General features: G+C 42.3%; 1 protein-coding gene across 1 annotated transcript in view; it reads left to right on the top strand.

The window, feature by feature from the left end:
• The window catches only part of PHF1 (PHD finger protein 1), a 30,965-nt gene that overhangs the window by 514 nt on the left and 5,863 nt on the right, over positions 1-24,588 (top strand). Inside the window, exons 2-11 of the mRNA XM_062512251.1 lie at positions 575-721; positions 3,234-3,315; positions 4,539-4,634; positions 5,786-5,874; positions 8,146-8,294; positions 9,563-9,658; positions 12,189-12,257; positions 14,127-14,250; positions 21,125-21,192; positions 23,318-23,346. Of these exons, the coding sequence (XP_062368235.1) occupies positions 599-721; positions 3,234-3,315; positions 4,539-4,634; positions 5,786-5,874; positions 8,146-8,294; positions 9,563-9,658; positions 12,189-12,257; positions 14,127-14,250; positions 21,125-21,192; positions 23,318-23,346 (925 nt within the window). The 5' untranslated portion in view covers positions 575-598. The remainder of the gene's footprint in view (positions 1-574; positions 722-3,233; positions 3,316-4,538; positions 4,635-5,785; positions 5,875-8,145; positions 8,295-9,562; positions 9,659-12,188; positions 12,258-14,126; positions 14,251-21,124; positions 21,193-23,317; positions 23,347-24,588) is intronic.

The following is a 24,588-nucleotide window of genomic DNA, read 5'->3' as shown; positions in this document are numbered from 1 at the left end:
AAAGGGACAGACCCCCCCCCCAAAAAAAAGGGATCACCCCAAAAAAGGGACAGACCCCCCCCCCAAAATGGGACATCCCAAAAAGGGACAGACCCACCCCCCCCAAAGAGGGACCGCCCCCATAATGGGAGACCCCCAAACAGGGATAAAGGGATCCCCCAAAATTGGGCACCCCCCAAAAAAAGCCCCACCCCAAACCAGGACCCCCAGACTCTCACTGCTCCCAGACTGGAATCCCCAAATTGGGACTCTCCTCCCAAAACTGGGACCCTTTCCCAAACTGGGACCCTTTCCCAAACTGGGACCCTCCTCCCCAAAGTGGGGACCCTTTCCCAAACTGGGACCCTCCTCCCAAAACTGGGACCTTTTCCCAAACTGGGACCCTTCCCAAACTGGGCCCCCCTCCCCACACTGGGATTCCTCAAACTGGGACCCCCCATCAAACTGGGACCCCTGTCCAAACTGGGACCCCTGCCAAAACCAGACCCCCACCCCCCCAAACCGGGACCCCCAACCCCCCCGTTTCCCCAGGACCCCAAACCATCCCCTCCCCATTTTTGGGGTGTCACCGCAGCTCTGGCCCCGCCCCCCGGATGTGATGGAGGCCGCCGGGGGGCAGTCGCCCCCCCAGAACCCCCCGAAGCCCCCCCAGATCGGGGAGGGGCAGGACGTGCTGGCGCGATGGACGGACGGGCTGCTCTACCTGGGCGTCGTCAAGAAGGTGGGACCCCGAAAACACCCCAAAAACTGCCCTGGGACACCCCGAAAACTGCCCTGGGACACCCTGAAAACTGCCCAAAAAACTGCCCTGGGACACCCCGAAAACTGCCAAAAAACTGCCCTGGGACACCCCAAAAACTGCCCTGGGACACCCCGAAAACTGCCCTGGGACACCCCGAAAACTGCCCAAAAAACTGCCCTGGGACACCCCAAAAACTGCCCAAAAATCTGCCCTGGGACACCCCAAAAACTGCCCTGGGACACCCCGAAAACTGCCCAAAAACTGCCCTGGGACACCCCGAAAACTGCCTCGGGACACCCCAAAAACCACCCAAAAACTGCCCCGGGACACCCCAAGAGCTGCCCTGAGCCCACCCCAAGACACCCCATCACAGCCAACCCGACCCAAAGCACCCCTAAAATTCTCCAGGAGCAGTCTCAAGCACCCCAAAGCACCCTAAAAACAGCCCAAACCCCCCCAAGACACCCCAAATCCCCCCAAACCCGCCCCAAAACACCCTCAAAACTGCCACACCTTCCCAGACACCCCAAAACCAACCCAAAACATCCCAATCAACCCCAAAAGCAACCTAAAAAACCCCTTAAAACTTCAAACCCCCCAAAACAGCCCAAAACCAACTACAAAAAAACCCCTACAACACTCCAAAACGGCTCCAACGCACCCCAAAACATCCCCAAAGTCTGCCTAAAACAGCAAAACCCGCCCCTAAAAACTCCCCAAAACACCAAAGCTGCTAAAATCTCCCCAAAAGAGCCCCAAAACAGCCTAGACCCCCCAAAACATCCCAAATCCCAGAGAAACCTCTCCAAAACACCCCCAAAAAACCCTAAAAACCCCTAAAACACTCCAAAACCTCCCCAAAAACACCCCAAAACGGCCCAAAAACACCCCAAAAACCCCCAGAGCAATCCAAAACCCCCCAAAACACCCCAAAACCCGCAGAGTACTGCAAAACCCCCAAAAAACACCCCAAAACCCCCAAAACACCCGAAAACTGCCCTAAAACACCACAAAAAACCCTCAGAGCAATCCAAAACCCCCCATAAAACACCCCAAAACGGCCCAAAAACACCCCAAAAACTCCCAGAGCAGTCCAAAACCCCAAGAAAAACCCCAAAACGGCCCAAAAACACCCCAGAAAAGCCCCAGAGCAATCCAAAACCCCCCAAAACAGCCCAAAACACCCCAAAACGGCCCAAAAACACCCCAAAAACTCCCAGAGCATTCCAAAACCCCCAAAACACCCCAAAACGGCCCAAAAACACTCCAAAACCCCCAAAACACCCCAAAACGGCCCAAAAACACCCCAAAAAACTCCCAGAGCACTCCAAAACCCCCAAAACACCCCAAAACGGCCCAAAAACACCCCAAAAAACTCCCAGAGCACTCCAAAACCCCCAAAACACCCCAAAACGGCCCAAAAACACCCCAAAAAACTCCCAGAGCACTCCAAAACCCCCAAAACACCCCAAAACGGCCCAAAAACACCCCAAAAACTCCCAGAGCAATCCAAAACCCCCCAAAACAGCCCAAAACACCCCAAAACGGCCCAAAAACACCCCAAAAACTCCCAGAGCAATCCAAAACCCCCAAAAAACACCTCAAAATGGCCCCAAAACCCCCAAAATGGCCCAAAAACACCTCAGAAACCCCCAGAGCACTCCAAACCCCCCAAAAACACCCCAAAAACCCCAAAACCCCCAAAACGGCCCAAAAACACCCCAAAACCACCCCACGGCAATCCCAAAACACGTCCCCAAAATCTGCCCAAACCAGTCCAAACCCTCCCCTAAAAACACACCAAAAACACCAAAATTCCCCAAATTCCAACCAAATCCCCCTCAATCCCTCCCCCCACATCACCAAAAATCCCCAAAATGCCCAAAAAATCCCCCAAACCCTCCCCTAAAAACACCCCCAAAACACCAAAATTCCCCAAATTCCCCTCATTCCCCTCCCCCAAATCCCCCAAAACGCCCCAAATTCCCCCAAAATCTGCCCAAACCATCGAAACCCTCTCCTAAAACCACTCCGGAATACCAAAATTCCCCAAATTCTGCCCAAATCCCCCTCAATCCACCCCAAATCCCCCAAACGCCCCAAATGCCCCCCAAATCCTCAAAATTTGCGAAACCATCGGAATCCACCCCTAAAAACACCCCAGAACACCAAAATCCTCCAAATTTCTCCCCAAATCCCCCTCAATCCCTTCCCCCATCTCCAAAAATCCCAAAAATGCCCCCAAATCCCCCAAACCCGCCCCTAAAAACACCCCCAAAACACCAAAATTCCCCAAATTCCCCCAAAACGCCCCAAATTCCCCCAAAATCTGCCCAAATCTTCTAAACCCACCCCTAAAAACACCCCAGAACTCCCCAAAATCCCCCAAATTCTGCCCAAATCCCCCTCAATCCCTTCCCCCCACATCCCCAAAATCCCAAAAATCCCCAAAAATGCCCCAAATTTCCCCCCAAATTTCCCCCCCCCCCAGGTGGACGCTCCCCGCCGGGGCTGTTTGATCCAGTTCGAGGACAATTCCCAATTTTTCGTTCTCTGGAAAGACATCAGCCCCGGTGAGACAATTAATTAACGCTTTAATTAACGTTTTAATTAACAAATGCTTTAATTAAAGAACACCTTAATTAACAAACGTTTTAATTAACAAATGCTTTAATGATCAAACGCTTTAATTAACGAACGTTTTAATTAACAAATGCTTTAATGATCGAACGCTTTAATGAACGAACGCTTTAATTAACGAACACTTTAATGAACGAACGCTTTAATGAACGAACGCTTTATTGATCGAACGCTTTAATGATCGAACGCTTTAATGAATGAACGCTTTAATTAACGAAAGCTTTAATGATCGAACGCTTTAATGAATGAACGCTTTAATTAACGAAAGCTTTAATGATCGCTTTAATTAACGAACGCTTTAATTGACGAATGCTTTAATGATCGAACGCTTTAATGAACGAACGCTTTATTGATCGAACGCTTTATTGATCGAACGCTTTAATGAATGAACGCTTTAATGAGTGAACGCTTTAATTAACGAAAGCTTTAATGATCGCTTTAATTAACGAACGCTTTAATTGACGAATGCTTTAATGATCGAACGCTTTAATGATCGAACGCTTTAATGAACGAACGCTTTATTGATCGAACACTTTAATGAATGAACGCTTTAATTAACGAAAGCTTTAATGATCGAACGCTTTAATGATCGAACGCTTTAATGAATGAACGCTTTAATGAATGAACGCTTTAATGAACACTTTAATAAATGCTTTAACGAACGAACGCTTTAATGATCGAGCACTTTAATGAACGCTTTAATGAACGCACGCTTTAATGAACGAACGCTTTAATGAATGAACGCTTTAATGAACGAACGCTTTAATGATCGAACGCTTTAATGAATGAACGCTTTAATGAACACTTTAATAAATGCTTTAACGAACGAACGCTTTAATGATCGAGCACTTTAATGAACGCTTTAATGAACGCACGCTTTAATGAACGAACGCTTTAATGAATGAACGCTTTAATGAATGAACGCTTTAATGATCGAGCACTTTAATGAACGCTTTAATGAACGAACGCTTTAATGAACGAACGCTTTAATGAATGAACACTTTAACGAAAGCTTTAACGAATGCTTTAATGAACAAACGCTTTAATGAACGAATGCTTTAATGATTGAACACTTTAATGAATGTTTTAATGAACAAACGCTTTAATGAACGAACGCTTTAACGCGCGGTTGTTAACGGCCCGTGGCGCCCCCCAGCGGCCGAGCCCGGGGATGAGCCCTCGTGCTGCGTGTGCGCCGGGAATTCCGGGAGTGCCGAGAACGGCCTCGTTCGATGCGGGATGTGCGGCCACGGTCAGGGGGAACGAGGGGATCGTCGGGAAGGAGCGAGGGTGTGGGGAGAGATAAGGGGGGAATGGTGGGGGGATCAGTGGGGGGATTTATGGGGGGGATCATGGGGAAATGAATTAATGGGGGAATGAATGGGGGGGGATGATGGGGGGATTAATGGGGGAGTGATGGGGGATGATGGGGAATGAAGGGGGAATTAATGGGGGAAATAATGGGGGATGGTGGGGGATGGTGGGAAATGATGGGGGAAATGGGAAATGGGGAAAATGGGAGAGATGGTAATGGGGGAATGGGGAAAATGGGGGAAATGGGGGAAATAGGGAAAATGGGGAATGGGGAAAATGGGGAATGGGGGAAATGGGAAATGGGGAAATGGGAGAAATGGAAATGGGGAAATGGGGGAAATGGGAGAAATGGGGGAATGGGGAAATGGGGGAAATGGGAACTGGGGAAAATGGGGAAGAGGGAGAAAATGGGGGGAAACGGGCAGAAGGGAAAAACATGGAGAAAATCGAATAAAATTGGGGAAATTTGGGAAAAAGGAGGGGAAACAGGAAAAAATGGGGGGAAAAAATTGGGGAAAACAGGGACAAATGGCAGAAAATGGGAATAAACAGGGGAAAACAGTAAAAGCACAGGGAAAAGGGGAAGAATGGGGAGAAATGAAAAAATTGGGGGAAATGGGAAAAAAATCAGGAAAACTGGGAGAAAAATCAGGGAAATGGGGGGAAATGGGGAAAAAGAAGGGGAAAGTGGGAAAAATGGGAAAAAAACAGGGAAAATGGGGAAATTGGGGGGGAAATGGGAAAAATGCAGAAAATGGGGGGAAATGGGAAAATTGAGGTGGAAGAATGAGGGGAATTGGATTGAGAATGGGAGAGGTGGGAAAATCGGGAGAATAACGGGGAAAATGGGATTTTGATGGAAAAATGGGGGGGGGAGTAGGAAAAACGGAAAAAAATGGGAAAGATATGGGGAAAAGGTGAGAAAAACAGGGGGGAAAAAAGCAGATTTGGGGGGGGGAAAAAAACACCAAAAAAAAAAAAAAAGTGGAAAAAGAGGGGGAAGGGCTGGGAAAAGCCTGGGGGGGGGGGGGGGGTGTCCCAAATTCCCCAAGAATTCCCGGGAATGGGCGAGAATTCCCGTTTTTCCAGCGTACCACCAGCGCTGCCACGTTCCCCCTCCCCCCGGCGGCGCCGGGCCCTGGAGCTGCCGCCGCTGCGTCTTCGCCGTGGCCACCAAGGTGAGCCTGAAATCCCCAAAACCCCCCCAAATCCCCCCAAATCCCACCCTGGGGAGGCTCCCACGGGATAAAAACGTGGAGTTTGGCGCCAAATCCCAGGTTGAGGACCTAAAATCCCTCTTTTTTTTTTTTTTTTTGGCCCAGAATTGGCATTTTTCTGCCTCTAAATCCCCTTTTTCTTTTTTTTTTGGGTATGAACTCCCATTTTTTGGGGTTCAAATCCCTTTTTTTTTTTCTTTTTTTTTCTTTTTTTTTTTTTTTGCTCCAATCCTATTTTTTTGCGGTTCCGACTGCAAATGTTGGCCTCCAAACTCCAAATTTTGGGTGTTCCGATTCCATTTTGGGGATTCCGATCCCATTTTTTGGGATTCAAGCTCCCAAGTTTCTGGGGGTTCCCATTCCATTTTGGGGGTTCCGATCCCGTTTTTTTGGGCTCCAAACTGAATTTTTTGGGTGGAAATCCCATTTTTTGCAGTCTCCATCCCATTTTTTGTTGTCCTGATCCCATTTTTGGGATCCAAACCCCCAAATTTTGGGGTGGAAATCCCAATGTTTGGGGTCCCAACTCCCAGTTTTGGGGTCCAGGCGCCATTTTCCGTCGCCCCAATCCTGAATTCTTTGTTCCCGGTGTCATTCCCGGTCGTTTCCTGTTTGTTCCCAAAGTTTTCATATGAATTCCCACTGGAATTCCCATTGGAATTCCCATTAATTCCTGCTGGAATTCCCAGTGCCATTCCCGTTAATTCCCACTGGAATTCCCGGTGGAATTCCCGTTCATTCCTGGTGTTTCCCCCAGATTTTCCCGTTGATTCCCACTGGAATTCCCACTGTCATTCCCAGGTTTTTCCCGTAATTTCCGGTTTTCCCTCCTGTAATTCCTGGTGTTTTCCAGGGTTTTCCCCCATTAATTCCCAATGGCATTCCCAGTGTTAATTCCCGGTGTTTATTCCTGGGTTTTATTTGCCCAGTGGGGCGGGGCTCTCCGGCGGTTGTTGTGTTCATTCCCGACGTTCCCATTCCCGATGTTCCCATTCCAAATGTCCCCGTTCCAAATGTCCCCGTTCCCTCTGTCCCCATTCCCGATGCTCCCGTTCCTGCTGTTCCCATTCCTGCTGTCCCCATTCCCATTCCTGCTGTTCCCATTTCCGCCGTTCCCGTTCCTATTCCCGATGTTCCCATTCCTGCTGTTCCTGCTGTCCCCATTCCCATTCCCGCCATCCCTGTTCCCGCCGTCCCCGTTCCTATTCCCAATGTTCCCATTCCCGCTGTTCCCAATGTCCCCATTCCCCACGTTCTCATTCCCATTCCCGCCGATCCCTGTTCCCGCCGTCCCCATTCCTGCTGTTCCCACTCCCGTTCCCGCCGTTCCCGTTCCTATTCCTGATGTTCCCATTCCTGCTGTTCCCGCCGTCCCCATTCCCATTCCCGCCGTCCCCATCCCCAATGTTCCCGTTCCCAATGTTCCCGTTCCTGATGTTCCCATCCCCGTTCCCGACATTCCCGTTCCCGATGTTCCTGTTCCCGCTGTCCCTGTTCCTGCTGTTCCCGTTCCTATTCCCGACATTCCCATTCCTGCAGTCCCTGTTCCTGCTCTTCCTGTTCCTATTCCCAATGTTCCCACTCCCGCTGTTCCCGTCCCCGTTCCCGCCATCCACATTCCCGCCATCCCCATTCCCGCCGTCCCCGTTCCCGCCATCCCCGTTCCCGCTGTTCCCGTTCCTATTCCCCACGTTCCCATTCCCGCTGTTCCCGTCCCCGTTCCCGCCATCCCCGTTCCCGCTGTTCCCATTCCCGTTCCCGTTGTCCCCATTCCTGCCGTTCCTGTCCCCATTCCTGCTGTTCCCGCCATCCCCTTTCCCGCCGTTCCTGTCGCTGTCACCGTTCCCGATGTTCCCGTTCCCGCCGTTCCGGTTCCTGCCGTCCCCGTTCCCACCGTTCCCGTTCCCGCCGTCCCCGTCCCCGCCGTTCCTGTCGCCGTCCCTGTTCCCACCGTCCCCGTTCCCGCTGTTCCCGTCCCCATACCCGCCATCCCCATTCCCGCCGTTCCCGTCGCCGTCGCCGTTCCCGACGTTCCCGTTCCCCTTCCTGCCGTCCCCGTTCCTTACGTCCCCGTTCCTGCTGTTCCCGTCCCCGTTCCCGACGTTCCCGTTCCCCTTCCTGCCGTCCCCGTTCCCACCGTTCCCGTTCCCACCGTTCCCGTCCCCGCCGTCCCCGTCCCCGCCGTTCCCGTCGCCGTCGCCGTTCCCGACGTTCCCGTTCCCGGTTTCCCAGCGGGGCGGGGCTCTCCGGCGGGGCCCGCAGGCGCGGGCGATGCTCCGGATGAAGTCGGTTCTTCCGTACGCGCTCGGGGCCCTGGACTGGGACCCCCCGCACCTGCACAACCTCCAGCACTGCTACTGCTACTGCGGCGGGCCCGGACAGTGAGTCGCGCTCCCGGCAAAAATCCGGGAATTCCCGGAGAAATCCCGGAATTCCCAAAAGAATCCCCTCCGAGGGAACCCGAAAAACGGCCCCGAAACCGTCCCCGAAACTCCAAAATCCGCCCCAAATTCTCCACCTGCACAACCTCCAGGGCTGCTACCGCAGGGAGCCTGGGCAGCGAGTAACGTTCCCGAAATTCCCAAAAAAAAATCCCGGAATTCCCAAAAAAAACCCCCAAAAAACTCCCGGCTCAAATGAACCAAAAACGGCCCCGAAACCCCAAAATCCGCCCCAAATTCCCCACCTGCACAACCTCCAGTGCTGCCCCTGCTGCTGTGGGGACCCAAAATTCCCGAAATTCCTCAAATTCCTGAAATTCCGAAAAAAAGTCAGACATTCCTAAAAAAAAAAAGGAAAAAAAAGTCTTAAATTCACCCAAAAACTCCGCTCAGAAAAGCCCAAAAACATCCCCAAAACTTTCCCTATAAAGCCCAAAAGTCCCAAATACCACCTAAAATTCCCCCAAAATTCCCAGAAATTCCCAAAATTCTCGACTTTCCATCCCCAGCTGGAACCTGGAGCAGCTCCCAGTGCTCCCAGTGCTCCCAGTGCCCCCCAAAAATCCCAAATCGTTCCCCCCAACCCTCCCCAAATGCCCCCAGAATTTCCCCAAAATTCCCCCTAAATTCCCAAAATTCCCCCAAAATTCCCCCAAAATTCCCAAATTTCCGTGCCCAGCTGGAACCTGAAGATGCTCCAGTGCTCCCAGTGCTCCCAGTGCTCCCCAAAAATCCCAAATCGTTCCCCCCAGAATTTCCCCAAATCCCCCCAGAATTTCCCCAAACTCCCCCAAAATTCCCCCTAAATTCCCAAAATTCCCCCAAAATTCCCCCAAAATTCCCAAATTTCCATCCCCAGCTGGAACCTGAAGATGCTCCAGTGCTCCCAGTGCTCCCAGTGCTCCCCAAAAATCCCAAATCGTTCCCCCAAAACCTCCCCAAATCCCCCCAGAATTTCCCCAAATTTCCCCCTAAATTCCCAAAATTCCCCCAAAATTCCCCCAAAATTCCCGAATTTCCGTGCCCAGCTGGAACCTGAAGATGCTCCAGTGCTCCCAGTGCTCCCAGTGCTCCCCAAAAATCCCAAATCGTTCCCCCAAAACCTCCCCAAATCCCCCCAGAATTTCCCCAAAATTCCCCCTAAATTCCCTAAATTCCCCCAAAATTCCCCCAAAATTCCCCCAAAATTCCCAAATTTCCGTGCCCAGCTGGAACCTGAAGATGCTCCAGTGCTCCCAGTGCTCCCAGTGGTTCCACGAGGCCTGCACCCAGTGCCTGTCCCAGCCGCTGCTCTACGGGGACAGGTGAGGCGCCCCGCGGCTTTGGGGGCTTTTTTGGGGCAATCTCCCCAAGATTTCGGGGATTTTCCCAAAATTTGGGATTCTTCCCCCCCCCCCCCCCCCGCCGTTATTTTGGGTCTTTCCGGGATTTTTATCCCGTTATTTTGGGTCTTTCCGGGATTTTTTTCCCTTTATTTTGGGGTTTTTTTGGGATTTTTTTTCCCGTTATTTCGGGGTTTTTTTGGGGATTTTTTTTCCTTTTATTTTGGGTTTTTTTGGGGATTTTTTTGCCTTTATTTTGGGTTTTTTTGGGATTTTTTTCCCTTTATTTTGGGGTTTTTTTGGAATTTTTTTTCCCGTTATTTTGGGCTTTTTTGGGGATTTTTTTGCCTTTATTTTGGGTTTTTTTGGGATTTTTTTCCCTTTGTTTTGGGTTTTTTTGGGATTTTTTTCCCTTTGTTTTGGGGTTTTTTGGGATTTTTTTCCCTTTATTTTGGGGTTTTTTTGGGATTTTTTTTCCCGTTATTTCGGGGTTTTTTGGGATTTTTTTTCCTTTTATTTTGGATTTTTTTGGGATTTTTTTCCCTTTATTTTGGGTTTTTTTTGGGATTTTTTTCCCTTTATTTTGGGGTTTTTTTGGGATTTTTTTCCCTTTATTTTGGGGGTTTTTGGGATTTTTTTTTTCCAAATATTTTGGGGGGTTTTTTTGGGGGGATTTTTTCCTGTTACTTTGGGGGTTTTGGGGGATTTTTTTCTCATTTTTGGTGATTATTGGGATTTTTTCCCCATTATTTTTGGTGGGTTTTGGGATTTTATTCCCATTATTTTTTATGGTTTTTGGGATTTTATTCCCATTTTTTTGTTGTTTTAGGGGATTTTTCCCCATTATTTTTGGTGGTTTTTGGGATTTTATTCCCATTATTTTTTATGGTTTTTGGGATTTTATTCCCATTTTTTTGTTGTTTTAGGGGATTTTTCCCATTTTTTTGGGTTTTTTTTGGGGGGATTTATTTCCCATTATTTGGGGGTTTTCAGAGGATTTTCCCCATTATTTTTGGTGGATTTTTGGGATTTTTTCCCCCCATTATTTTGTGTCTTTTCGGGATTTTTTCCCATTTCTTTGGGTTTTTTGGAGGATTTTTTTCCCATTATTTTTGGTGTTTTTAGGGGATTTTCCCCTTTATTTTTTGGTGGCTTTTCTTGGGATTTTTCCCATTATTTTGGGGTGATTTTGGTTTTTTTTTTCCCGTTATTTTGGTGTTTTTAGGGGACTTTTTCCCCATTATTTTTGGTGGTTTTCGGGATCTTATTCCCAAAGTTTTTGGGGTTTTTTTAGGGGATTTTTCCCATTATTTTGGGGTTTTTTTGGGATTTTTTCCCATTTTTTGGGGTTATTTTGGGAATTTTTTTCCCCATTATTTTTGGTGTGTTTTGGGATTTTTTCCCATTATTTTAAGGTGTTTTGGAGGATTTCCTCATTTTTTGGGGTGATTTTGGGGTGATTTTGGGATGATTTTGGGGTGATTTTGGGGGGATTTTGGGATGATTTTGGGGTGATTTTGGGGCGATTTTGGGGCGATTTTGGGATGATTTTGGGGTGATTTTGGGGAGATTTTGGGGCGATTTTGGGATGATTTTGGGATGACTTTGGGGTGATTTTGGGGTGATTTTGGGATGATTTTGGGGAGATTTTGGGGCGATTTTGGGATGATTTTGGGATGACTTTGGGGTGATTTTGGGGTGATTTTGGGATGATTTTGGGATGATTTTGGGGAGATTTTGGGGCGATTTTGGGATGATTTTGGGATGACTTTGGGGTGATTTTGGGATGATTTTGGGATGACTTTGGGGTGATTTTGGGATGATTTTGGGATGACTTTGGGGTGATTTTGGGGTGATTTTGGGATGATTTTGGGATGATTTTGGGGAGATTTTGGGGCGATTTTGGGATGATTTTGGGATGACTTTGGGGTGATTTTGGGATGATTTTGGGATGACTTTGGGGTGATTTTGGGATGACTTTGGGATGATTTTGGGGTGATTTTGGGGTGATTTTGGGGTGATTTTGGGGCGATTTTGGGGTGATTTTGGGGCGATTTTGGGGGGATTTTGGGTGTATTTTGGGGGGATTTTGGGGGGATTTTGGGTGTATTTTGGGGGGATTTTGGGGTGATTTTGGGGAGATTTTGGGGCGATTTTGGGGTGATTTTGGGATGACTTTGGGATGATTTTGGGGGGTTTTGGGATGATTTTGGGGGGATTTTGGGGGGATTTTGGGGCGATTTTGGGGGGATTTTGGGATGATTTTGGGGCGATTTTGGGGTGATTTTGGGATGATTTTGGGGTGATTTTGGGGTGATTTTGGGGCGATTTTGGGGTGATTTTGGGGTGATTTTGGGATGATTTTGGGGCGATTTTGGGGTGATTTTGGGATGATTTTGGGGTGATTTTGGGGTGATTTTGGGGTGATTTTGGGGCGATTTTGGGATGATTTTGGGGTGATTTTGGGGTGATTTTGGGGTGATTTTGGGGTGATTTTGGGGCTCCTTTGCAGGTTTTACATCTTCGAGTGCAGCGTCTGCCGGGGCGGAGCCGAGAGCGTGCGGAGGCTCCCGCTGCGCTGGTGAGGGGGCTCCCCAAAAACACCAAAAATACCCAAAAAATCACCCAAAAACCACCTCAAAGCCAGCCCAAAAAACACCCCAAAACGACCCAAAAAACACCCAAAGATCCAGACAAAACCACCACAAAACCATCCTAAAACCACCCCAAAACCGTCCCAAAACCACCCCAAAACAGCCCAAAACACCCAAAAAAAACCAAACAAAAAAGATTTTCCCCATTTTCCCCCCATTTTTTTTCAGTTTTCCATTTTCCCCATTTTCCACCCCAATTTCTCTCCAATCCAGATCACCCCAAAGCCTCCATCCCCATTTTTATTTCACCCCATTTTTTCCCATTTCCCCCCCACTTCCCCCCATTTTACCCCAGTTTTCCCCACTTTTCCCATTTTCCCCATTTTTCCCATTTTCCCCTATTTTTACCATTTTCCCATTTTCCCCATTTTCTCCATTTTTCCCATTTTCCCCACTTTTCCCATTTTCCCCGTTTTTCACCCCAGTTTCCCGCTGTCCCCCCAGGGTGGACGTGGCTCACCTGCTGCTCTACCCTCCATCCCCCATTTCCCCCCCATTTTCCCCACTTTTCCCATTTTCCCCACTTTTCCCATTTCCCCACTTTTCCCATTTTCCCCGTTTTTCACCCCAGTTTCCCGCTGTCCCCCCAGGGTGGACGTGGCTCACCTGCTGCTCTACCCTCCATCCCCCATTTCCCCCCCATTTCCCCCATTTTTCCCATTTTCCCCATTTTTCCCATTTTCCCCACTTTTCCCATTTCCCCACTTTTCCCATTTTCCCCGTTTTTCACCCCAGTTTCCCGCTGTCCCCCCAGGGTGGACGTGGCTCACCTGCTGCTCTACCCTCCATCCCCCATTTCCCCCCCATTTTCCCCATTTCCCCCATTTTTCCCATTTTCCCCACTTTTCCCATTTCCCCATTTTTCCCATTTCCCCACTTTTCCCATTTTCCCCGTTTTTCACCCCAGTTTCCCGCTGTCCCCCCAGGGTGGACGTGGCTCACCTGCTGCTCTACCCTCCATCCCCCATTTCCCCCCCATTTTCCCCATTTCCCCCATTTTTCCCATTTTCCCCACTTTTCCCATTTCCCCCATTTTTCCCATTTTTCCCACTTTTCCCATTTTCCCCGTTTTTCACCCCAATTTCCCGCTGTCCCCCCAGGGTGGACGTGGCTCACCTGCTGCTCTACCCTCCATCCCCCATTTCCCCCATTTTTCCCATTTTCCCATTTTTCCCATTTTTCCCATTTTTCCCATTTTCCCATTTTTCCCATTTCCCCACTTTTCCCATTTTCCCCGTTTTTCACCCCAGTTTCCCGCTGTCCCCCCAGGGTGGACGTGGCTCACCTGCTGCTCTATCCTCCATCCCCCATTTCCCCCCCATTTCCCCCCCATTTCCCCCATTTTTCCCATTTTCCCATTTTTCCCATTTTCCCATTTTCCCGTTTTCCCCATTTTCCCCCACTTTTCCCATTTTCCCCGTTTTTCACCCCAGTTTCCCGCTGTCCCCCCAGGGTGGACGTGGCTCACCTGCTGCTCTACCCTCCATCCCCCATTTCCCCCCCATTTTCCCCATTTCCCCCATTTTTCCCATTTTCCCCACTTTTCCCATTTCCCCATTTTTCCCATTTCCCCACTTTTCCCCTTTTCCCCGTTTTTCACCCCAGTTTCCCGCTGTCCCCCCAGGGTGGACGTGGCTCACCTGCTGCTCTACCCTCCATCCCCCATTTCCCCCCCATTTTCCCCATTTCCCCCATTTTTCCCATTTTCCCCACTTTTCCCATTTTCCCATTTTTCCCATTTCCCCACTTTTCCCATTTTCCCCGTTTTTCACCCCAGTTTCCCGCTGTCCCCCCAGGGTGGACGTGGCTCACCTGCTGCTCTACCACCTGAGCGTGCGCTGCAAGAAGAAATATTTCGACCTGGAGAGGGAAATTCTGCCCTTTGCCAACTGCAACTGGGAGGGGCTTCTGCTGGGCCGGGTGAGGGGGCGGGGACACAAACGGAAACGGAAATTATTATGGGATGGGATAAAGCAACAGCGATTATTATGGGATGGGATACAGGAACAGAGATTATTATGGGAGGGGGCGGGGACATAAACGGAAACGGAAATTATTATGGGATGGGAACAGGAACAGAGATTATTATGGGATGGGAACAGGAATAGAGATTATTATGGGGGCGGGGACATAAACGGAAACGGAAATTATTATGGGATGGGAACAGGAACAGATTATTATGAGATGGGGCGGGGACATAAAGGGAAACGGAAATTATTATGGGATGGGATACAGGAACAGAGATTATTATGGGGGGGGCGGGGACATAAACGGAAACGGAAATTATTATGGGATGGGAACAGGAACAGCGATTATTATGGGATGGGATACAGGAACAGAGATTATTATGGGAGGGGGCGGGGACATAAACGGAAACGGAAATTATTATGGGATGGGAACAGGAACAGAGATTATTATGGGATGGGAACAGGAATAGAGATTATTATGGGGGCGGGGACATAAACGGAAACGGAAATTATTATGGGATGGGATACAGCAACAGCGATTATTATGGGGGGCGGGGACATAAACGGAAACGTAAATTATTATGGGATGGGGTACAGGAACAGAGCTAGATTGATTGATTATTATGGGATGGGAACAGGAACAGAGATTGATTATTATGGGATGGGAACAATAACAGAGATTATGGGATGGATACAATAACAGAAATAAATTATGGGATGGGAACAATAATAGAAATTATGGGATAGAAAAATAGAAATTATGGGATGGAAACAATAACAGAGATTAATTATTATGGGATGGGAACAATAATAGAAATTATGGGATAGAAAAATAGAAATTATGGGATGGAAACAATAACAGAGATTAATTATTATGGGATGGGAACAATAATAGAAATTATGGGATAGAAAAATAGAAATTATGGGATGGAAACAATAACAGAGATTAATTATTATGGGATGGGAACAATAATAGAAATTATGGGACGGGAACAATAACAGAGATTATTATGGGATGGATAACAGAAATAAATTATGGGATGGAAACAATAACAGAAATTATGGGATGGGAAAAATAATAGAAATAAATTATGGGATGGAAACAATAATAGAAATTATGGGATGGAAACAGTAATAGAGATTATTATGGGATGGAAAAAATAATAGAAATTATGGGATGGGAACAATAACAGAAATTATTATGGGATGGGAAAATAAACAGAAACTATTATGGGATGGGAACAAAAAGAAATAAATTATGGGATGGATAATAGAAATAAATTATGGGATAGAAACAATAACAGAAATTATTATGGGATGGGAAAATAAACAGAAACTATCATGGGATGGGAACAATAATAGAAATTATGGGATTGAAAAATAGAAATTATGGGATGGAAAAATAGAAATTATGGGATGGGAACAATAATAGAAATTATGGGATGGAAAAAATAATAGAAATTATGTGATGGAAAAAATATAAATTATGGGGGAAAAATAGAAATTATGGGATTGGAAAATAGAAATTATGGGATGGAAAAAATATAAATTATGGGATTGAAAAAATAGAAATTATGGGATTGAAAAATACAAATTATGGGGGAAAAATAGAAATTATGGGGGAAAAAATAGAAATTATGGGGAAAAATTACAAATTATGGGAAAGTTCCAAATTATGGGAAAAATTCCAAATTATGGGGAAAAAATTCCAAATTATGGGAAAAATTTCCAAATTATGGGAAAAAAATCCAAATTACGGGTAAAATTCCAAATTATGGAAAAATTCCAAATTATGGGGAAAAAATTCCAAATTATGGAAAAATTCCAAATTATCGGAAAAATTCCAAATTACGGGGAAAAAATTCCAAGTTATGGGGAAAAATTCCAAATTATAGAAAAGTTCCAAATTATGGGAAAAAATTCCAAATTATGGGAAGAATTCCAAATTATGGGGAAAAAATTCCAAATTATGGGAAAAATTCCAAATTATGGGGAAAAAATTCGAAATTATGGAAAAATTCCAAATTATGGGAAAATTCCAAATTATGGAAAAATTCCAAATTATGGGGAAAAAATTCCAAATTATGGGGAAAAATTCCAAATTATGGGGAAAAATAACAAATTATGTAAAAATTTCCAAATTATGGGAAAAAAATCCAAATTATTGAAAAATTCCAAATTATGGGAAAAATTCCAAATTATGGGGAAAAAATTCGAAATTATGGAAAAATTCCAAATTATGGGAAGAATTCCAAATTATGGAAAAATTCCAAATTATGGGAAAAAATTCCAAATTATGGGGAAAAAATTCGAAATTATGGAAAAATTCCAAATTATGGGAAAATTCCAAATTATGGAAATATTCCAAGTTATGGGGAAAAAATTCCAAATTATGGGAAAAATTCCAGATTATGGGAAAAAATTCCAAATTATGGAAAAATTCCAAATTATGGGAAAATTCCAAATTATGGGAAGAATTCCAAATTATGGAAAAATTCCAAATTATGGGGAAAAAATTCCAAATTATGGAAAAATTCCAACTTATGGGAAAAAATTCCAAATTATGGGGAAATTCCAAATTATGAGAAAAATTCCAAATTATGGAAAAGTTCCAAATTATGGGAAGAATTCCAAATTATGGGGAAATTCCAACTTATGGGGAAAAAATTCCAAATTATGGGGGAAAATTCCAAATTATGGGGAAAAATTCCAAATTATGGGGAAAAAATTCCAAATTATGGGAAAATTCAAAATTGTGGGAAAATTCCAAATTGTGGGGAAAAATTCCAAATTATGGAAACGTTCCAAATTATGAGAAGAATTCCAAATTATGGAAAAATTTCCAAATTATGGAAAAATTCCAAATTATGGGGGAAAAATTCCAAATTATGGGGAAAAATTCCAAATTATGGGAAGAATTCCAAATTATGGGAAAATTCCAAATTATGGAAATATTCCAAGTTATGGGGAAAAAATTCCAAATTATGGGAAAAATTCCAGATTATGGGAAAAAATTCCAAATTATGGAAAAATTCCAAATTATGGGAAAAAATTCCAAATTATGGGGAAAAAATTCGAAATTATGGAAACGTTCCAAATTATGGGAAAATTCCAAATTATGGAAATATTCCAAGTTATGGGGAAAAAATTCCAAATTATGGGAAGAATGCCAAATTATGGGAAAATTCCAAATTCTGGAAATATTCCAAGTTATGGGGAAAAAATTCCAAATTATGGGAAAAATTCCAGATTATGGGAAAAAATTCCAAATTATGGAAAAATTCCAAATTATGGGAAAATTCCAAATTATGGGGAAAAAATTCCAAATTATGGAAATGTTCCAAATTATGGGAAAATTCCAAATTATGGAAATATTCCAAGTTATGGGGAAAAAATTCCAAATTATGGGAAGAATGCCAAATTATGGGAAAATTCCAAATTCTGGAAATATTCCAAGTTATGGGGAAAAAATTCCAAATTATGGGAAAAATTCCAGATTATGGGAAAAAATTCCAAATTATGGAAAAATTCCAAATTATGGAAAAATTCCAACTTATGGGAAGAATTCCAAATTATGGGGAAAATTCCAAATTATGGGGAAAAAATTCCAAATTATGGGGAAAAAATTCCAAATTATGGGAAAAATTCCCTTCAATTATAATTAAATGAAATTCCAGTAAAATTGAATATTTATACTTATATCCATAAACATCCATATATATATTTATATAAATCAAGATATATTTGTATGTATTTTTTATAAATTTATTTATATTTATTTATATCCCCGTGTATTTTTTATTTATCTGCAATTATTTTTATTTTATATCTCTTGATCCGGCTTTATTTAGATATTTATAAAAATTTATGTAGTTCTGTGTTTATCCCTGTATATTTATATAAGTTTATATAATTTATATATTTATGGTTATATGGATTGATTTATTTATCGATTTATTTTCCGTATATTGATATGTATTTATCGATATTTTTATATATTTATAGATATTTATATAAATTTATATAAGTTTTTATATATTCATAGATATTTATAGATATTTATATAAATTTATATAAGTTGTTATATATTTTTATATATTTATAGATATTTATATAAATTTATATAAGTTTTTATATATTCATAGATATTTTTATATATTTATATAAATTTATATAAAATTTTATTTATGTATATATTTATATGTAATTATATAATTTTTATATATTTATATACCTTTATATTTTTATATATATATATTTATATTTATATTTTTATATATAAATGTGGATATATTAATATATTTATTTATATTTACACATATTTACATATATCCATATATATTCATTCATATTTATTTATATTTATATATTCATATATATCCACATATATTTATTTATATCGATTTTTATATCGATTTTTATTTCGATTTTTATATCGATTTTTATATCGATTTTTATATCGATTTTTATATCGATTTTTATATCGGTTTTTATATCGATTTTTATTTCGATTTTTTATTTCGATTTTTATTTCGATTTTATCTCTTTTTACATATTTCTATAGATTTACGAATATGGATATATATATTTTTAGAGACTTTAATCTAAATTTTTACGTATTTGTATATATTTATAGATATTGATATATATTTATATATATTGATATATATTTATATAATTATATATAAATGTGCATATATTAAAATATATTTCTTTATATTTACATATATTTAGATATATCCATATATAGTTATTTATATATTAAAAAAAATGGGTTTTAAAAGGGATTTTTTTAGGGGGAAAATGGGATTTAAAAGGGATTTTTTGGGGAAAAAAGGGGATTTAAAAGGGATTTTTTTAGGGGAAAAAAGGGATTTAAAAGGGATTTTTTTGGGGGGTAAAAATGGGATTTAAAAGGGATTTTTTTTAGGGGAAAAAAGGGATTTAAAAGGGATTTTTTTAGGGGAAAAAAGGGGATTTAAAAGGGATTTTTTTAGGGGAAAAAAGGGATTTAAAAGGGATTTTTTTGGGGAAAAATGGGATTTAAAAGGGATTTTTTTAGGGGAAAATCGGATTTTTTTTAGGGGGGAAAAACGGATTTTTTAGGGGGGAAAAGTGATTTTGATAGGGAGAAATCCCACAATTTTTGGGGGAATTTGGGGAAAAGTCTGATTTTTGGGGAATAAAAAAATTACAATTTTTTGGGAGGGAAAAAAGCAAGTTTTTTGGGGGAAAAAAATCGGATTTTTTGGGGGGAAAAAAGCGATTTTTGCGGGTGAAAATTGATTTTTTTGGGGGGGAAAAAAGCGATTTTTTTAAAAAAAATGATTTTTTTTAGGGTAAAATCTGATTTTTTTGGGGAAAAAAGCGATTTTTTTAAAAAAAAAAATTCTGATTTTTTTTGTGGGGGATAAAATCTGATATTTTTTGGGGGGGGGGGGAAACCTGATTTTTTTTCCTTCCGAATTTTGATTTTCTCTTTCCCAAAATTTGGTTTTTTCTCCCCAATTTTGGTTCATTATTTTTTCCCTAAATTTGTTTTTTTCTCCCCAATTTTGGTTCATTATTTTTTCCCTAAATTTGGTTTTTTCCCCCAATTTTGGTTCATTATTTTTTCCCTAAATTTGGTTTTTTCCCCCAATTTTGATTCATTATTTTTTCCCTAAATTTGGTTTTTTCCACCCATTTTGGGGTTTTTTTCCCTAAATTTGGTTTTTTCTCCCCAATTTTGGTTTTTTTTTTCCCTAAATTTGTTTTTTTCTCCCCAATTTTGAGTTTTTTTCCCCTAAATTTGTTTTTTTCTCCCCAATTTTGGGTTTTTTTTCCCTAAATTTGTTTTTTTCCCCCAATTTTGGTTCATTATTTTTTCCCTAAATTTGTTTTTTTCTCCCCAATTTTGATTCATTATTTTTTCCCTAAATTTGTTTTTTTCTCCCCAATTTTGGGGTTTTTTTCCCTAAATTTGGTTTTTTCTCCCCAATTTTGGTTCATTATTTTTCCCTAAATCCATTTTTTCTCCCCATTTTTTTTTCCCCAAATCCGTTTTTTTTTCCCTCCCCAATTTTGTTTTTTTCTTTTTTTTTCCCCCCCTAAATTTGGGATTTTCTCCCCATTTTTGTTTTTTTTCCCCTAAATCCGGGTTTTTCTTCCAAATTTTGTTTTTTTTCCCCTAAATTTGTTTTTTTCTCCCCAATTTTGGGGTTTTTTTCCCTAAATTTGATTTTTTCTCCCCAATTTTGGGTTTATTTTTTTTCCCCTAAATCCCTTTTTCCCTCCCCAATTTTGGGTTTCTTTCCCCTAAATTTGGGTTTTTCTCCCCCGTTTTGTGTTTTCCCCCTAAATCCGGGTTTTTCTCCCCAATTTTGGGGTTTTTTTCCTCTAAATCCGGGTTTTTCTCCCCAATTTTGGGGTTTTTTTTTCCCCTAAATCCGGGTTTTTCTCCTCAAATCTGTTTTTTTCCCCTAAATTTGGGTTTTTCTCCCCCAATTTTGGGTTTTTTTTCCCCTAAATCCGGGTTTTTCTCCCCAATTTTGGGTTTTTTTCCCCCTAAATCCGTGTTTTTCTCCTCAAATTTGTTTTTTTTCCCTAAATCCGGGTTTTTCTCACCAATTTTGGGGTTTTTTTTCCCCCTAAATCCGGGTTTTTCTCACCAATTTTGGGTTTTTTTCCCCCTAAATTTGGGTTTTTCTCCCCAATTTTGGGGTTTTTTTTTCCCCTAAATTCGGGTTTTTCTCCCCAATTTTGGGGGTTTTTTCCCCTAAATCCGGGTTTTTCTCCTCAAATTTGTTTTTTTCCCTAAATTTGGGTTTTTCTCCCCAATCCTGCAGCTCGCAGCCACCCCGAGGTCCGAGCGCTACGAGCGGCTCCTGGGGGCTCTCAGCACCCACAAGGACAGGTCAGGGGGGCCCCAAAACCCCCCCCCCCCAAAAAAAAAACCACCCAAAAAAATCCCCAAATCCCTAAAATCCCCCAAAACCCCCCAAAAAACGGAAAAAAAAACCAAATCCCCCCCCCCAAAAAAAACAAAGAAAAAAAACCCACAAAGAATCCAAAAAACAACAAAAAAAACCCCAAATCCCCCCCCCAAAAAAACCCCAAAAGACCCCAAAACCCCAGAAAAAAAACAAAACCCCAAAAAAATAAAAAAAAATCCCCCAAAAACCAAAAGAACCAAAAGACCCCCAAAAATCACACAAAAAAAACCAAAAACCCCAAAACACACAAAAAAGTCCCCCCCAAAAAAACAAAATCCCCAAAAAAACAAAATCCCCCCCCACAAAAAAAAAAACAAAATCCCCCCCACAAAAAAAACCCAAAACCAAAAAACACAAAATCCCCCAAATCCCCCCCCCCAAAAAAACAAAAAAAAAAACCCCAAAACACCCCAAAAACCCAAATTCCCAAAAAAACCCCAAATCCCCCCAAAACCTAAAACCAAAAACCAAAAATAAACCCCAAAATGCCCAATATTCCCCCCAAAAACCCAAATCCCCCAAATCCCCCCCCAAAAAAAACCAAAAAATCCCCCAAAAGAACCCCAAAATCCCCCAAAAAAACATTAAAAAATCCCCCCCAAAAAAAAACCCCAAATCCCCAAAAAACCCAAACCCAAAAAAACCAAAAAAATTCCTCCCAAAAAACGCCAAAAAATCCCAAAAACAACAAAAAAAAATCCCCAAAACAACAAAATGCATAAAAACCCAAAAATCCCCCCAAAAAAACCAAATCCCCAAAAAACTAAAAAAAAAAACAAAACAAGAACAAAAAAAAACAAATCCCCAAACCCCCCCCCCCCACAAACCCCAAATCCCCCAAACCCCCCCAAAAAACCAAAACCCAAAACCCCCCAAAACCCAAAATCCCCAAAAAACAAACAAAACACAAAAACCCAAAAAAAAAAACCAAAAAACCCCAAAAAATCCAAAACCCATAAAAATTCCCACAAAAAACGCCAAAAAACCCCCCAAAAAATCCTCTAAAATCCCCCCCAAAAATCCCAAAAAACCCCCAAAAAACCCGAAAAATCCCAAAAAATCCTCTAAAAGTCTCCAAAAAAATTCCCAAAAAACACCAAAACCCAAAAATATCCTATTAAAATCCCCCCTAAAAAAAATCCCAAAAAAAATCAAAAAAGAAACCACCCAAAAACCCCAAAAATCCTCTAAAAATCCCCCCCCAAAAAAATCCCCAAAAAAACCCAAAAAAACCCCAAAAATCTCCCAAAAAAATCCCTAAAAATCCTCGACAAATCCCCCCCAAAATCCCCCTAAAATCCCAAAAAAATCCCCAAAAAAGTCCCCAAAAAATCCCCAAAAAAACCCAAATCCCCCAAAAACCCCAAATCCCCCAAACCCCCCAAAACCAAAAGCCAAAATCCCCCAAAAACAACAAAAAAAACCCCAAAAAACCCCAAAAAACCCAAAAAGACTTTAAAAAAGTAATTTAAAAAAAATCCCAAAAGTCAAAAAAAATCCCAAAAAATCCCCCAAACTTCAAAAATTCTCCAAAAATATTCTAAAAAATCCCCCCAAAAATCCCAAAAAATCCTCTAAAAAAATCTCCCAAAAATCTCAAAAAACTCCAAAAAATCCTCTAAAAATCCCGCAAAAAAAAACCCTGAAAACCCCCCCCAAAAAACCCAAAAAACTCAAAAAAAAACCCCAAAAAATCCACCCCCAAAAAAACCAAAAAAACCCAAAATATCCCAAAAAACCCAAAAAATCCTCTAAGAATCCTCCCCAAAAAAATCCCCAAAAACCCCAAAAAATCCTCTAAAAATCCCGCAAAAACAACAAAAAAAATCAAAAAAGAAACACCCCCAAAAACCAAAAATCCTCTAAACCCCCCCCAAAAAAATCCCAATAAAGCCCAAAAAAATCCCCCCAAAAACCCCAAAAATCCCCTAAAAATCCCCCGCAAATCCCCCTAAAATCCCCCCCAAAAAAATCCCCAAAAAAATCCCAAAAAATCCCCAAAACCCCAAATCCCCCAAAAACCCCAAAATTGCCCAAATCCCCCAGAGTCGTGTGGGGCCGGGAGATGAAGAAACGCTCGGGGCTCTGAACAGCCCAAAAACCCCAAAAAAACCCCAAAAAAACCCCAAAAACCACAAAAAACACCAAAAAACCCCAAAAATCCCAAAAAACACCCAAAAAAACCCAAAAATCCCAAAAACCCCAAAAAACCCCAAAAAACCCCCAAAAAAACCCCAAAAAACCCCAAAAAACCCCCCAAAAAACCCCAAAAAACCCCCAAAAAACCCCAAAACCCCAAAAACCACAAAAAACACCAAAAAACCCCAAAAATCCCAAAAAACACCAAAAAAACCCAAAAATCCCAAAAACCACAAAAAACCCAACCCCAAAAAACCCAAAAACCCGAAAAACCCCAAGACCCCAAATCCCCAAATTTTATCAATCCCTTATCACCCCCTTATCAACCCCTTATCAACCCCTTATCACCCCTTATCAATCCCTTATCACCCCCTTATCAATCCCTTATCAACCCCTTATCAACCCCTTATCAACCCCTTATCAATCCCTTATCAACCCCTTATCAATCCCTTATCACCCCCTTATCAACCCCTTATCAATCCCTTATCAACCCCTTATCACCCCCTTATCAATCCCTTATCAAACCCTTATCAACCCCTTATCAATCCCTTATCAATCCCTTATCACCCCCTTATCAACCCCTTATCAATCCCTTATCAACCCCTTATCACCCCCTTATCAATCCCTTATCAAACCCTTATCAACCCCTTATCAATCCCTTATCAATCCCTTATCAACCCCTTATCACCCCCTTATCAATCCCTTATCAATCCCTTATCACCCCCTTATCAATCCCTTATCACCCCCTTATCAATCCCTTATCAATCCCTTATCAACCCCTTATCACCCCCTTATCAATCCCTTATCAACCCCTTATCAACCCCTTATCAATCCCTTATCAACCCCTTATCAATCCTTATCAATCCCTTATCAATCCCTTATCAACCCCTTATCAATCCCTTATCAACCCCTTATCACCCCCTTATCAATCCCTTATCAACCCCTTATCAACCCCTTATCAATCCCTTATCAACCCCTTATCAATCCCTTATCAATCCCTTATCAATCCCTTATCAACCCCTTATCAATCCCTTATCAATCCCTTATCAACCCCTTATCAACCCCTTATCACCCCCTTATCAATCCCTTATCAATCCCTTATCAACCCCTTATCAATCCCTTATCAACCCCTTATCAACCCCTTATCACCCCCTTATCAATCCCTTATCAACCCCTTA

The sequence above is a fragment of the Cinclus cinclus genome, chromosome 35 (assembly GCF_963662255.1).
Source record: "Cinclus cinclus chromosome 35, bCinCin1.1, whole genome shotgun sequence".
NCBI classification, from domain to species: domain Eukaryota; kingdom Metazoa; phylum Chordata; class Aves; order Passeriformes; family Cinclidae; genus Cinclus; species Cinclus cinclus.
The sequence above is the reverse complement of the archived record's forward strand: the minus strand, read 5'-3'. Positions and strand labels throughout refer to the sequence as shown.